Raw genomic sequence first — 16,956 nt, forward strand, 5'->3', positions numbered from 1 at the left:
TTGCTCACCTTTACACTCTTCTCTCAACTCTGCATGGCACTCTTTGAGTGACTGTTAGAGTAGCTCATAGGTGTCTTCATGGAAGTGGGAATAGAGTGCGTGGCAGGGCCGGGTCTAACGATCCCTTACCTGCGAAGTTGAACCATGCCTATAACTGCCTTATTTCTGCTTGGGGATAACAAGGGGTTCCTGTCCCCACCATTAGGAAAATTAAAGCCTCGACCCCATCCATTCTTATTATAACATATAAGTTTCATTATATACCTATTTTTGTATCAAGCAATTAGTAAATTTATAAAAGTTGTACAAACAAGTTAACAAATATTTTATAGATTGATTTTTCTTACCTTAAAAATATGGAGGATGCTTACCTATAAAAAAAAATATATATATGCAGGATACCTAGTGTGATGTGTGGGACTGATTTTTCTTTTTTTTGGGGGGGAGGGGGGTAACACAATTTTTAGTCTGTAATCTATTGTGTAATTAAAGCCTCATGGGGTGTGTTGGCTTCCAGCTTAATTGGCATAAATGAACATACCAATGAACAGAATCTTGGGGTCATTCATCTTTTTCTTTCAGATCTCTTTGAGGTGGAAATCACACCCACAAATTGTGCTTATTTTGACCAAACCGAATTCAATTTATGTCCAAGTTCTGTGCAGAAATGGTCAGGTTTGAATACAAAACTATGATCTCCTATATTTTTTTTTTCCAAGGTCTATTTTCTGCAATTTCTTTATGCAATATTTTTATAACAGGTAAATGTGGTAGTAGCGCAATCAGATTTGAGCTTTGTAAAATTCCTGCAGGCATTATACTAGTTTAGGTTTGAGTTTAAATTAAACCAGGTATCCTTGAATTACTCAAGGAGCACTTGCGGAAAACTCTTTGCTGAGGGCCCGTGCACCTCCAAGATTAGTCGGGACTTTGTTCTTGGGCACCCGGTGCCATTAAAAAAGAAAAAAAAAAACCAGATACCCTCATCTTACAACTGCTACAAGTTCTCTTTTGTAACTGCTACTGTAAGCGTTCTGCTCTTTAATCACTAAAATTGCAACTAAAAAGGTAATTTAATGAACTTTGAGGAGACTTTTTGTACTATTCATGTATTAAGAAAAAGAAGAGGAAATAACTGGGTAAGAATCTACGCATTACATAAGCTCTTAAAGGGACTGACTGAAAATTAGAGAGCGATGAGGATGTTGTCCCCCACTCTCTCTCTGTCTAGAAACAATTTTAGACATGGATATTTAAAAACTTCATATATTCTTTGGCAGCAATCATCACTCAGTGATGTTGTAGAATTTTTCTAAATGTGCTCCATGTTTTTTTTTTTTTTTTTTTTTTTATAAGTAAAAAATGTGCTCCATGTTAATAAGCTAAATGTGTTTTTGGAACAAATGTCAATCTGATTGGCTTCCATCCATATAAACTTTATGTTATGTAATTTCTTTTGTTAATCCTTTGTTGACCATTTGAATGCATCTAACTAGCATAAATTTGTGTTAGGAGCCTTAAATTCCAAAAGCTTGAGCTATCAGCAAGTGTATCAAACGCACACCCATGCACAAGCCTGCCCAGTAATTATGGATTGGTCCTTGTACATACAGAACCGAAGAAATCGCCGAATGGGAGTTTCACGATTGTAACTAAAGACCTCTTAGTCAAGCGAGCTCTGATGTGATTAACATCAAGCACACACTGAAAATAATTTAATATATAACTGACATGCTGACCAGTGGGTTATGTCATTGGTCTTTCTATTGCTCTCTCTCTCTCTCTCTCTCTCTCTCTAAGCTAAAAGACTTTGTTGTATCATTTTGGTGTCTAATTTTAGATCTGCCTTTCTAAAAAAATCTTGTTTCAAATTATATTATTTTTCTTCTTTCCCAGATGGTTGAGGGAACAGAAAAAATTGGACATATATATTGAGCCACGCATGCGAGTTGAACTTCTTGCAGGATCATCTTACTTCAGTTTTGTACAAACATGGAAAGATGGTGAGCAGTGGAACATTTCATTGGATCCCCAGTTATAAAACATGGAACTTTGTTTATTTGTTGTTGCAATGTATAGAAAAACCTTGCATACGATAGATAATTACAACCTTTTCTCACAGCTCTTCTGATCATTGTCATGGTTGTCACATCTGTTGATGGTTTATCATATGCTTGTGGTTTTGACAACCACTGATGATTAATTGGAAAATTTCCATGGATCTAAAAGTCAAATCTGTTTTGATAATCGTGCAACATATGAATGTCACTTGAAAATTATACAGTATCCAATTAATTTGCCTGTATGATGATTATTCCTTCCAGTTATAATTGCATTTACTGCATGGTTATAATCTTACCCTTTATGACTTTCTTATTATTTTCAGAGAAGGAAATTTTGCTCCTGCATATAAAAGTTGACCTTGTGGTAACTCTTGGTGGGGATGGAACAGTCCTTTGGGTATGTGCATTTACTTTTAGCTATATTGAATGAATTAGAACGTGTTATAGAATTAAAATATTAATTTAGGGCACTTATAAAATTGTATTAAATTAGGGTAATTACCTTATAGTGACTCTTCAGTGTGGTACTTGTTAGTGAAAGTTGTCCATGCTAGATTTAATTTAATAACATAGTCCTCTTAGGGTCTTAAGGTAGAAGAGGGTATACATATGGTAAACGTGAGGCATTAGTTTTCCAATATGCATCACATTTACCAATATGTTAGCCAAATATATTTGCAATGCACTTTGAAATTAGATTGTTCTGTTTGGCGGCACTCCATGTATGTGTGGTTTTTTTTTTTTTTTGGGGGGTGGGGGGGGGGGGGGTGTGGGTGGGGGAGGGGCGCTCTGTGTGTCTATAATGTTAACACCAGGTAACTTACCCAAAAGAAATGAATGGCCTAGATCAGTGGATGGTTAACATGTGTAGAAAACTAAGGAACCGTGGGATTTTTCTATAATCTTGTATTTAAAATCTCTAGTGGTGCTTACTATTTATAGAAGTATAATTGTCAACTTGAATACTGCATTTTTTGGTTTTTCATGATTTTCTTTACTTTTTGGTTTTCCAGATTTTACAATCATTGCAAGTAAGCTTTTCTAAATATGATTATTTTTTCATTAATTGTCCCTAAGGTAATATGCATAATGCTTGTCTAATCCAGTGTAAGAGTGGGTTTATTCTTGGAAATGAAGTCTAAAACCCTGGAATCTGCATCAACTGAATTTCATGCTAGGCAATGATATCTATTTCAGGTTCTTTTGCTTTCAGACTGTACTTAGCAATTATTATCAACTGATTTTCAGGCAGCATCCATGTTCAAAGGACCAGTTCCTCCCATCGTCCCATTTTCTTTAGGGTCTCATGGCTTTATGACCCCTTTCCATATTCTCCTCCTTGTTTAAAGGCGTCTGTTTCTCTAACAATTTGATTAATGACACAACTTTATACAACCCACACCTTTTCATGACATCTTTCATATAATTGTTGGCTTTCTCCTATCTGACTGGAAGTTGGTCCTTAATATTCTTCAGACTCTGAAAATTACAGAGAATGCCTTGACTCTGTTTTTAAGGGTCCAATTAGTATCACACTATGACACCGTTTGCAGTGTCACGTTATTAGGGATGGTGCTAAAAATGAGTATGATACTGAAGAACCAATACTTGTTTTGAATGAGGTTACAATTGATTGTGGAATATCATCATACCTTACAAATTTGGAATGCTATTGTGACGACTCCTTTGTCACTTCTGTCCAAGGGGATGGGTTAATTTTATCTACAACCTCGGGCAGTACTGCATATTTGTTTGCGGCTGGAGGATCAATGGTCCATCCACAGTTATGTTTTTGCCTCCATATCTTACAATAAGAACAGTGTTATATAATTTAGGCATGTAATCTTACAAGGAAATTTATTTCTTTGGGTTTTATAGGGTAATTCATGCTTATTATCCAAAAAGATATTCAAGTGAGAATATCTTATAATTGAAGGCTATCTTGAATTTTCCTTGTGTAATCTTGCAAGTGGAAAGCCTATAGTGATTGGATGTGAAATGTCTCTTGCTTGTTGTTTACCAATAAAAAAAGCCTCTTGCCTAGCAAAATAGTTTAAATTTTGACTGCTAGTAGTGCACACATAATGTGTGTGGTTATTATGCGTATGTAATCCATAATGCTTTCATTGGAATATTAAAGATGATTACTGCAACTTGTGTAGCTTTGTTTTAGCTGTACCTGCTGATGAACAATACTATTTGCATAATTTTCACCTAGGAAATATTTTTATTTTCCTCTTATGAGGGGAAGCAACATATGCACACCATATAGATACAATCAAACAAAATGTTTTATGGTGCAAGATGCTTGAAGCATACAGATGGCAGCTGTTTAATTAGCATTGAAAGCATGTTAATTGTGTGATAGTATGTGTAATTGCTCTGGGAAAATCTTTTACAATCGTGGCATAAATTCTCTCTATGTGATTTTTCAGCAAGAAATGATTGTAGTACTAACATGAAGCCAAACCCAAGAAGAAAAATGAATCTAAGTAATTCGAAGAGAGGGGAAAAAGCCAGCAACGGCATAACAGTTTTTGGTTATTTTTATGAATGACATTATATATAATATCTTCTAATATATATCACAAACAGGAAAGAGAACTGAGGGTACTGCAGATGAGCACCTTCCTTCTGCACATAATTTTTTAACATTGAGCTGCAGAAATTCTCTGTTGGCATTGACATTCTGATGTGTGTGCATTGCATGTACCTGGCTGCTATTAATCTAAAACCAACATGAAATACGGTATCTCCTGGCTGTCCCTTTTACTGATTTAGAAAGCCCATAAGAATATTAAGTTGGAAGTGTGTGTTTGACATGTAGAAGTGCAAAGAATAAATATATAAATAAATAAATAAGCGATAATGTGATTCATCATTACCCGGTTGGCCACAATCTTCCGCAAAACTACAGGGTTTTGGCTTGATTACAGGAGAGGGTTACTGTGTAAGCTTAAGATGTAAGTTTATGAATGTTAGGTACGGAGGCTAAGGGGAGTGAAAAATAAGGGTTTTTCTAGAGTCATGCCTACCCCAAACATTAAATGGTTCTCATGTTTTGACAAAGAAGTTATTTTGTTGGGTGCATTCTTAAGTTGAAAGTTACTCGTTTAGATTTGCACAGGTTTGTCTTTTGTAGAGAAATTCTGTAAAATGGTCCCGTCTTTCATTAGCTAGGATTGGAAGTCATTCCATGAGATCATAAAGTTAAGTTTTAACACCCTATTCTTGATTCTTGATTCTTGATTCTTGAAGCATCTCAACAATTGCAGGTCCCTGGTATCCTAATCTGTCCACATTCCTTGTCCTTCCGGCCTGTGATATTACCTGAGCATGTGATGCTGCGGGTGCAAGTTCCTTTCAATAGCAGAGGCCATGCATGGGTAGGAGATGCTCGTGTGCAGCATGGCGCCTTGGCCTGTGCCCACAGCTTGTCTAGTTGATTCCACAAGTGACTTCTTATGCAGCATCCATGAGGACCTCCACTGGAATCTAAGAAAGACCCAGTCTTTTGATGGTCCTCGAGATTCATAATTTCCTTTCTCTCCATTAGTTTATTACAGATGAAAGAAAGAAATTGTAGATGGTATTTACTTATTTTCTGAGACGCACTGCATAGTGTCATCGTAGAAGGGGCTTGGGGGGATGTAACTTAATCTTTTTTGCTCCTTTTCTTATTGTTTTATCCCCCATATGAACAGCTGAATGTCAGCAGAAAATGATGAAAAGTAGAAGATAGAAAGTGTTTGTTATAGGACCAACGTTTTAATTGTCAAAGACAAACTTGTAGGGTTTCACTCGTTTACTATATGAATATATTTGGGCATATAAAATTGTTGAAGGTTTGCACTAGTTAGCTCTTTAACATGCCTGGCCTATTAGCCTATTATTTCTCTGCCTCCTCACTTTGCGTGATTTTTATACAATACTTGGAGCTTTCAAAACTGTTTCTGAAGCTTCAATTGAAATGTTTCTTTCATTCATTTGATTTTACCGTAGATAATTTGGGAAATCTTTCCTTCTACTTTGATCACTTAAGGTCTCGTGGATTTTGAGAAGTAATTTTTGTGAAATACATAATGATTGGTAAAAAAAAAAATACTGATTTGGTTCAATGATAATTGCAATTCCATTTTCTTTCACAGGCTAGAGGAAGAGACTGCTGTGACATTCTATACACGGCTACTAAAAATGTTACAGAAGTGAAATTTAGGCCTTGCGGGAAGGATGAAGTAATTGCCTAATTTCAACATCAAATTTATGAGCTTCTTGTATTTTTTTTTTTCTTTAGATTTTTTCATTCTTTCCATTTCTTTTTCTTTTGAGCTCCTTACCAATTGATTGTATTATTAATAATATAACAATTGTTCTCTTAAAAAGTTCAAAATGAACGTTGAGGATAGAACAAGAAGAGAGAAAAAAGATATCCAAGATTAGTATTTATTATTCTAATCATAATGCTCCTGTCCTTGAACAGAGGTAGAAAATTACACGTTCTAATAAGATATATCATATAAATTGTAATAGTAAGGAGATATCCTTATGTAGCATATGGTAATGGGCTTAGCGAATGGATGTTTATATCTAAAAATTCCTAACACAAAACAACATAAAAACTATGAATTGGGAAGATCAGCAAAATTTATAGATGTCAAGGAATATCTATCAACAAATGTTCTCAGTCTGGGATTGGAATTATAAAATATCTCTGTCAAGTTTAAACGGCTCCTTCTCCATCAACCTCATGATTATATGTTGGACCACACCCATAAAAGCAACAATCATTCTTCAAATGATGCCTTTCGACCACAATTCCAAGGAGATTAATTGATATCTTGATGAGCTTTTAGAATTTTGTTTCTTCCATGTCTTCAGAAAAGCAAACCAAGTTAGCTGATGGCCTTAAAAGTCTTTGGATAAAATTTGCAAAATTCAAGTACCGATGACTTTGAAGTGGCCAAAACCTGGGTAGGCAACTGCCCAGATATGTCTCCCATCTGAAGAAAACAAGAATATTTTGTTGCCCAATATTAGTAGAAACCTCATTACCTTGGTGGGTGTAATAAGTATGTCGAGCAACAAAAGATCAACTCCAGTCACGCGAATTACAGATAATGGAAATACAAGGAAAAAGAGAGGGAAATGCAAAGGAGAAAAAGTGTGGGACAAAAATATTTGAATGTTTCAATATGAAATAATACTAAAAGTGCTAGAATTATATAAAATTCACATCAAGTTTGGACACCTCCTCTATAATATCAAATGATAACACAGTAATAGATAGGTACTCCAATAGCAAACTGCAAACATGAGTTATTAACCCGTTTAGAGTGAAAGAAAATATGTTACAAGCTGCCACAAACCGAGCATAGGATGAAATCGAAAATCCTCATTTTCTGTGCAATAGCTAGCTGCAAGATAATTGATGGCATAAAATGTTCTTGGAGAGCATGCACATGTAGCTATGATCAACTTCATATACATGTGCTCCAACATGCAAACCAAATCATCACTCTTAAGTTTAGACATATGAGATAGTCTTGAGAAAAATAAAATTGCCATCACTTTCCACGCTAAGAAACATGCAGGCCCCTGTTGAAATTGTTGTCGTGAAATTACACAGCCTCAATATTGCGGCCCTCGAATTCCAGTCCTAGATCTCCTCCGCAACCCCCTCCTATATTTCTTCCCTTTGCTCTTCTTCCGCCTCATTACTATTCTCCTGGATGTGAAGAATCTTGCATATGGTGATATTTCTTATTTGAATAGGAAAGGATAAAACAATAAAGAAAGCGAGGTAATCGTAACTAAGTTATTTACTTGTAGAAGTCGCAGTGCATCAGATTTTTTTAACAAACTCTTAATCCCTCTCCCCTGTTTCTTCTTTACTCGAAGTCGTTTCTGCAAATAGAATTTTATAAGTTAAAGGTGAAGAAGGTGGATGCGGGGATAAAGATAAAATTGGTAGAAAAATACCTCGATCAGAGTATGGACCGGTATGGGATGTGAGCAATCTTGGGCCAATCCTCGCCTCTCTCTTGTTCGCATCTTCGTAATAAGATGGGGCAGTCATAAATTTCCAACCTTTTCAAAGAGGTTAGCCTACGCATATCTTCAGGCAGTGATGTTAAACCATTGCAACTAAAAATTGTGAACTCCTCAAGTGATGCCCAATTGCAGATCCACTCTGGTATAGCCACCAAGCTCGAACAAGATGAGATTCGGAGCTTTCGTAGAGTTGTAACATGTTGAAGCCCCAATGGGAGAGACACCAATTTCGGCATACCCGTAAACTCCAAAGAGATGAGGCTTTTAAGCCCTTTCCATTGCATCCCGTGCTCATCGTTGCCTAGATCAAGCATGGGACAAAATGAGATTTCGAGCTCTCGTAGAGAGGTTAGCCTACGCATATCTTCAGGCAGTGATGTTAAACCATTGCATGTAGAAATTGTGAACTCCTCAAGTGATGCCCAATTGCAGATCCACTCTGGTATAGCCACCAAGCTCGAACAATATGAGATTTGGAGCTTTCGTAGAGTTGTAACATGTTGAAGCCCCAATGGGAGAGACACCAATTTCCGCATACCCGTAAACTCCAAAGAGATGAGGCTTTTAAGCCCTTCCCATTGCATCCTGTGCTCATCGTTGCCTAGATCAAGCATGGGACAAAATGAGATTTCGAGCTTTCGTAGAGAGGTTAGCCTACGCATATCTTCAGGCAGTGATGTTAAACCATCGCATCTAAAAATTTTGAACTGCTCAAGTGATGCCCAATTGCAGATCCACTCTGGTATAGCCACCAAGCTCGAACAATCAAAGATTCGGAGCTTTCGTAGAGTTGTAACATGTTGAAGCCCCAATGGGAGAGACACCAATTTCGGAATACTATTAAAATCTAAAGAGATGAGGCTTTTAAGCCCTTTCCATTGCATACCGTTGCCTAGATCAAGCATGGGACAAATTGAGATTTGGAGCTCTCGTAGAGTGGTTAGCCTACTCATTGCTTCAGACAGTGATGTTAAACCAGAGCAGTTATCAATTGTGAACTGCTCAAGTGATGCCCAATTGTAGATCCACTCTGGTATAACCACCAAGCTCGAACAATCTGAGATTCGGAGCTCTCGTAGAGAGGTAACATGTTGAAGCCCCAAAGGGAGAGACACCAATTTCGGAATACCTTTAAACTCCAAAGAGATGAGGCTTTTAAGCCCTTTCCATTGCATCCCGTGCTCATCGTTACCTAGATCAAGCATGGGACAGTCATCTATCGTCAAATGCTGGAGAGATGTGAGGTTTTGCACTGGCAGTGTTTCTAGATCGTGAATATGATATAAGGATATTGTCTTCAATTTGGAGAGAGGAGGAGATGAAAAGGCAATGGGTGTAGAGGAAGCGGAGGAGGAGGAGGCATTCGTTATTGTTTGTTGCACTGGCTTCCACCTGGCACCGTGTAGGTATAACACTTCTTCCAGATGTGGAAACATTGGCAATGAAGTCAACATAGGGCAATCATATACTCGTAAATATGAAAGACGAGGAAATAGTAAAGCATGATCAGTAGTATTGACATCCACATTATAAGAATCACTCCTCCTCCACCAACCCTTCAGATTATGACAGTCTTCGATCCAAATTACCTCCAGAGATGGGAAGAATGCTGATGAAGAAAAAGAAGATAACTCATTGTTGTCACTGCAATCTGACACGTACTCTATTTCCTCAAGTTTGAACAGATTAATTCTCTTAAGAGAGGGTAGTCGACTCAATGGTGGCAAATATTTCAATTTCTTACAACCTCTTAAACTCAAATCAACAAGATTTGTGAGTGACGAAAAACCTTCCGAAAGCTTCACACCCCCATAATAATTTATACGCAGCTTTTTAAGATTTGGGTGAGGTTCAAGGCCTTCCAATGCCATATTTTCATCACGTGCATTAATAACATCTTCTCCTGATCCCCAACTTAAAGTCAAAACCTGAAGATGTTCTTTCACCTTTAGATTTGCACCCTTATAGTCTTCCCCATGTCTCAAACCCAAAATCTGTAATACTCCTCTTAAGCTATTTAGTGTATTTAGCTCGCTTAACTGGCCAATATCCTCTGGGGCCGAATCAGAGGGGAAATGAAACGTAGATAATGTCTGAAGATTTTTCAATTGCCCCAATCCACGTGGCATATAAGTCAAACTTCTACATTCATCATTGTAAAGATGCCTGAGGTTGACTAATTTCGTAATTCCTGTAGGCAATTCTTCAAGACTCGAGCAACCAGAGAGTCTTAGTGAATACAAATTTTGCAACCTACTTATGGAATCGGGCAGCTTCTTAATTTTATCATTCCATGAAAGATCAAGATCTCTTAAATGCTTCAACTTACATATGGAACTCGGTACTAAATGGAACCTTCTTCCATTTAAAGCCAGCGCGCGCAAGAACTTAAAACTTGAAAAGATTGCTTCACATGAAGTACCTGGGTACTCTTGCAAATTCTCGAAGAATTTGCCAAGGCAAAGAAGTGTTCGTGTCTTACTGGCTTTAGATGAGGAAGTTGGAATTACTAAGGAAAAATCTATATTGCCGACGACTGATACGTGCCGAGTTTTCAGATCACTAACACTTTTTTCCTCAGATTCTAATCTGGTGATCAACGATCCTGCTACTGAGCTTGCAAGATCATGCATGAGGTCGTGCATTTTAATCGTAAACACATTTCCTAAACCATCCATTTCAGCTTCTTGAAAGAAGGATCTCCAAAGTAAATCCATGAAATACTCATGACCAACATCTTCAAGACATTCATTTTGATTGGAAGGCTTGATAAAACCCTGTGCTATCCAGAGATTTATCAATTTTGATTTTTCCATCACGTAATCCTTCGGAAATATACTACAATAAGCAAAACATTGTTTCAAATGTGATGGAAGTTGATCATAACTCAGCTTAAGAGTTGGTATGATTTCATTTTCTTTTGTTTTTGCCAGTTTATTTTTTTCGAAATTAACCCACTCTTCAGAATCTTTAAAGATTAGTGAACTTCCAATTGTTTTGATGACAAGAGGGACACCTGAACACTTTTCTACAATCTTCTTTCCAACTTCGACTTTTTTTCTAGAATTCACTGGCTCTTGCCCGTCCACAAATGCCACTTGCTTGAATAAACACCATGACTTCTGGCTGTCTAAGCACTGTAAGGAGTATAGTTCAATTGATTGGGTAATTCTTGCAACTTGTGCACTACGTGTAGTTAATAGTATTCTACTCCCAATTGCACCAGTCATCAATAGTTTTTTCAATTCATGCCATTTTCCAACATCCTCGTTCCAAACATCATCCAACACAAGTAAGTATTTCTTTCCACCAATTTTTTCTCGAAGACGATGCACCAATGTGTCCATTTCAACACTCTCTTGTTTCTTTTTTGTTGCCGATTGTAGGATATTTTCAACAACTTTTCTAACAACAAAATTATCAGAGACGCACACCCACATTTTTAGCTGAAAATGTGCATCTACTTTCAGATCATTAAATATGAGTTGAGCTAGTGTGGTCTTTCCTAATCCTCCGATGCCAGTAATCGGAAGGATTCCTACATTCCCTTCAACATTGGAATCAGAAAGAAGTATATCTATGATCTCCTTCTTGGCATCCTCTCTACCAATAACTTCTGCCTCGGGTACATAGGAATGAGTATTCCTAGCCCTGACTCCTATCTCCATAGGGCGTTCATTGAAGTGGAATTTCATCCTGTCATTTGAAATGGCATCTAACTTCTGTCTAATGGCCTTAATCTTATGGCCCATTTTAAAATCATAGACAAGCTGGTTTGATTTGGAGAAGAAGATTCGTACCTTTTTTGCCATCTTATCCCGAGTCATCATCTCTCGCAACAGATGTACAGTGGAGAAACCATCCAGCAAGTCGTCTGCATCATAAGCGACATCCTTAAGCTTTTCGAGCCAATCTCTAACTTGAAGGTTAACTGCCGATTGCTCCTCAGCATCACGAAGCACGGCTTGGATTGTTGAAAAGGTGTTCTGGAGCTTCTCAAGCTCATCTTTGACACCCCAAAGCAGTCCGATCTCTTTGAGAGCCTGGGATCCCAAGCTCTCAATGATTTTTGCAGCAACGTTGACGATAATGGCTTCTGCCATTTGTTGATGGTTGGTGAAGGAATGGTAAAAAGGGCTCTTGAGGAATCACTAGAGGGATAGAAGGAAGATATGTTTGCTTTGAGTACGTACAGAGGACAAGGCAGGACCAACATTTTATAAGGCCGCCTTGCATGGGATGGACCTGCAAGGAAAGTTCCTATTGGGGAGTGACGCGTTAAAGAAATTAGTTTAATACAAAGAAATCAATTCAACAAGCAATTTCTTTGAAGTGTCCTCTTGAGGCTCTGCATGTTATCAGCTTTCTTAATTGTTTTATATTTCTTTGAAGTATCCTCTTGCATGCTCTACCATGCATGCATGTAATTGTAAGCTTTCCACTTTTCAATTTTTTTTATCAATTTTTAAAAATATTTTTAAATGTTTAAATGCATAACTGTCAAAATGAAAAGGAAAAATAATGTATTAACTTTATAATATTGTTATTCTGCTTTTTCTCTTTCTTTTTTCAAAACTAATATTGTTATTATGCTTTTTCTCTTTCTTCTTTCAAAACTCAATTAAACCTCTTAACTCAAACTATTTCATTACTATTTACACAATTTTAAAAATATTCCAAAGATCCAAATGATTGGTATGCACTTGTAAATAGTAAAAATACTATTTACTATTTCATCTACCAAATAGATGGATACGTACACTCCTTCAATTTATTACATAAAAATTCAAACTTTTTCTCATTCTATATTTTTTGAAGGTCTTATCACTTATGCGAAGCCAATTTGGTGGTTTCCCTTCATTGGATAGTGTATTTGGCTTCTCACAAATTTGAATACCTAACTTTCAATATGATCAGTTATCTCTTTCAGTAAATTACCCTCAAACTCGTAGAAGATTAGGTTATTACTTTTTAGATATTTGATAGATTGGTTTTTCATTTTATATATAAGTTAATCATGCTTGTTACACGTGGAATATTGTCTTTGTTATTGTAGAAGATGCTTTTCCTACTGCTTTTTCTTTATCTTCTTTTTAGAAATTCGTTCAAGTTATCTTCATTTTCTTTTCTCGTGTGTCGGCCACAAATCATGCAAAGAATAGTGGCAATTACGCCGAACTTCTAGCTAGCTTTCCGTCCTATTGTCAAACTTTTTTTGAGTCAAAAGATTTATTATTAAAAATTTAAATTTTTTATATAAATTTTATATTTATTTATTTTTAAAAAAAGAAATATATAATATTTATCCTCTCTATATCAAAAAATATTATTAATGTCACCTTTGCTTTTAAAGGGAAAGAAAAGAAATTCATTAAGTATAGTTTAAATAGTGAATTAAAATGAGATTAATTGAAATAAAATATTATTAGAATATTATTTTTTTATATTATTGTTATTTTTAAATTTAAAAAGATTAAATTATTATTATATTTTATATAAAAAATTATAATAATAAAGTAATAAGATAAAATACTTTTTACTTTTGTTCCCGCTGCAGTTGTTGTGTGGGCTGTGGCTACTTATTTATAGGGTGGAAGCCATTCAAAATTCGATATGGCTACTGATTTACTTATGAAGTGAATGGTAGCCAGCTGTATACGTGGTAAGTGCTGTGTAATTTATTTAAAAAAATAAATTTATATAAAATTTATATAAAAAAATTAATTTTTTAATTATAAATTTTAATTTTTTTCAAAACGATTACGTGATATTTATACATTACATAATTATACGTAATATTACCCTTCAATAAATTAAAGAATCCAATAAATAAATTAGTTTAAACCTATTGCTTTGTTTTATTTGTTAATATGAATAGCTGAAACTTTGACTAGTGGACATCCACTTTTCGAGGTGCCATCTAGTACCATTAGTAGATGGATTATGTGTAAAAATTACAAAATTATTAAAAAAATATTTCTTTAATCTATAATTAAAAAAATATTTCTTTAATCTATATTTTTTTATGGTCTTATCACTTATTTATAGGGTGGAAGCCGACCAAAATTCCAGCTGTATGCATTGTCTTGTCGTGAGCTGGAGCATGATTCGTGGGCAAACCTCAACTGTTCTATTACACTCTCAAATGTTAGTTTTCCTAAATTTTTTTTATATATTAAATTTTATAGTAAACCATATATTAACTTATTTATTTTTTTATATTATTTAAATATTATAATGTTTAATATTTTTAATTTATTTTAAATATTTTCTCTAATTATCATAATATCTTTATATCTTTTAATATTTACAATATCCTCCTATATATAATATCATATCATTATATTTTATTTTAAATCAAATTAAAATTGACATTGATTCAAATATAATAAAAAATAGAAAAAACTTATGTCATATTTTAAATTATTTATAAAAAAAAATATGAGCCCTTTCAGATATGAAAGTCTTAAAAAATTATATCATTCCATAAGGAAATTGAAAAGGGAATGACGAAAAATTCATGTATTGTAGTTGAAAAAACGATAAAGGGATTAAATAATTTAGAGGAGAGAGAAATAATTAAAAATATTTTATAAGTATAAAAGGATTACTGTAGCTACTTGAAATATAAAGATGATTTATAATATCTATTAGATCAAATTTCTTTATATTTTAAAAAAACCTCTATTTTATAACTTCCATGGAGAGTGTTCTTTTAAGCTGAGCTTTGGATAAACACAAACTAAAGTTTAACAAGTGCATACCTAATCACCGTCCGTATAATAAGTAAAATTAATCTTGAAAAACCACCTTGCTCGTGAATTTCAAAGACAACCTCAAAACCTTATCATCATCCTCTCGTATATAAATTTTTTGTAAATTAGCTTTTTATAGGTTAAAGAATTAAGCATAAGCAATCCAGGAAAACTATGAAGGCATTAATGATTTTTAAATAGAAGAGGGAGGGTATCCATGATGGTGTGTTTAGTTTTTGAATGTATGGATTGCTAACAGACGTAATTAGGGGAGAGAGAGAGAGAGAGAGGCGCTTAAACACCTAGAGTACTTGCTGCATGCAGTTGAAAGGACATGCTCCAGCTTTTTGTGTGGCTGTGGTGATGAATGATATTTAAGTGTGGGGCCTGTGTTTTGTTGGCATTGATGCAGAGGACATGTGAGCAGAGTAATTAGGAGAGAGAGAGAGAGAGAGAGGGGCTTACAGTAAGAAGTTCCAGCACAGAATACTTGATTCATGCAGTTGAATGGAGAAGCTCCAATTTTTTGTGTGGCTGTGGTGTTGAATGACATTTAAGTATGGGGCCTGTATTTTGTTGGCATTGATGCAGAGGAAATGTGAGTAATCAGGATAGAGGGGCCTGTGTTTTGTTGGCATAGATGCAGAGGACATGTGAGCAGAATAATTAGGAGAGAGAGAGAGAGAGAGAGAGAGAGAGAGAGAGGCTTACAACAAGAAGTTCCAGCACGCAAGATGCTCCAGCTTTTTGTGTGGCTGTGGTGATGAATGATATTTAAGTGTGGGGCCTGTGTTTTGTTGGCATTGATGCAGAGGACATGTGAGTAGAGTAATCAGGAGAGAGGGGCCTGTGTTTTGTTGGCATTGATGCAGAGACGTGAGCAGAGTAAAGAAAGAGGTTCCAACCTTTTTCAGGAACTAAATGATAAACAGGATGCATTTTGGGGACAAAATGCTTGAGGACTAAACTATACTGAATTACAGGTTTGGATCAAATACGACGTCGTTTAATACCTATCTCGTGCAACCACAAAATACCCAACATCTTGGCCTGTTTTGTGTGAAGTAAAAAGCATAAATTATGTGGACATTTGCAGGTTTTTCGATACTGGCTCGACTAATTTTGGGCTATTTTTATATTGAAAAATAACAAATAATTCTTCAAATGAAATGATCAAAATTTATCTTAATTTATCTCATTTTATCGTAAACAAAAATGCTAGCATTAGTTTTATTTTTCTAAGAGTCCGTGTCATGCATGCCACTTTCTTAAAAAAAAAATCAAAGGGACAGACAAGTAGGCCAGCATGCAGCCTCGATTAATGGAGCAAAAGGAAGAAAGCCCTTAGTAACAAAATCAAGGTTGATAGATCTTTGAAAAGGAAGTGCATGTTTTAGTAATCCATATACGTTATTTTCCTAGCTATTTTATTGAGATCATGTATATATTTTATATATTGAAATCATTACTAAAGATATAGAAGGAAGATATGTTTAGGGTAGTAATACGTGACACGATTCGTAAATTTAATATGAATATGATACGAAATTAACAAGTTTGAATTTGATATTAAGGAATTTTGGTCAAAAAAGATTGACCAATTAAGACCTGATTTGTCAACGAATCAATCCGCTTAACACGAAATCAGTCTGTTTAGATTTTATTTTAAAATTAAAATTTTATTAGTGTTAAGTTGTAATATTAGTGGTCAAATTAATATATTAATTGTATTAAAAGTATAAGTGAATGCTAGATATAGCTGTGGGAGGCATTGTCCCGCCATGAGATCGAATTATTGGAATAAAATGTCCAATTATTAATTATATTGCTACTTACAAAATCATACTTATCCCTAATTAAATAAATATAAAGAAAGGATCCTTGCAATTAGGTCTCACAACTAGCTATACTTTGAAGCGTCATCTTGATGCTCTGCATGTTGTCATCTTTCTTGTTTTATATTTCTTTATTATTAATATTTGCTATATGGCCATTGATCAAATGTTTTTGAATATTGGATATAGCGTGTAGAGATAAAAGTTTTCTTTGTTTTTGTTGAAATTTCAATCCCATTTTAAAAACCTGTT

The 16,956-nt window shown here is 35.1% G+C and overlaps 1 protein-coding gene across 4 annotated transcripts; it reads right to left on the bottom strand.

Moving 5' to 3' along the window:
* Positions 1-7,240: 7,240 nt before the first annotated feature.
* On the bottom strand, positions 7,241-12,533 carry LOC122291587 (putative disease resistance protein RGA3). 4 transcript variants are annotated; one of them, XR_006236694.1, is made up of 3 exons: positions 8,043-12,530; positions 7,887-7,967; positions 7,241-7,803 (listed from the first exon to the last, which is right to left on the bottom strand). XR_006236694.1 is itself a non-coding variant. In XM_043099378.1 (2 exons), the coding sequence occupies exon 1, from the start codon at positions 12,215-12,217 to the stop codon at positions 8,048-8,050; it is 4,170 nt and encodes a 1,389-aa protein (XP_042955312.1). In that variant the 5' UTR covers positions 12,218-12,533; the 3' UTR covers positions 7,241-7,788; positions 8,043-8,047. The 4 variants fall into 4 exon arrangements, 1 of the variants encoding a protein (XP_042955312.1); XR_006236695.1 differs by having other exon boundaries at positions 7,241-7,788; positions 7,875-7,967; XR_006236693.1 differs by having other exon boundaries at positions 7,241-7,788; positions 8,043-12,529.
* Positions 12,534-16,956: the final 4,423 nt, after the last annotated feature.

Source organism: Carya illinoinensis, chromosome 13 (genome assembly GCF_018687715.1).
Source record: "Carya illinoinensis cultivar Pawnee chromosome 13, C.illinoinensisPawnee_v1, whole genome shotgun sequence".
Classification (NCBI taxonomy): domain Eukaryota; kingdom Viridiplantae; phylum Streptophyta; class Magnoliopsida; order Fagales; family Juglandaceae; genus Carya; species Carya illinoinensis.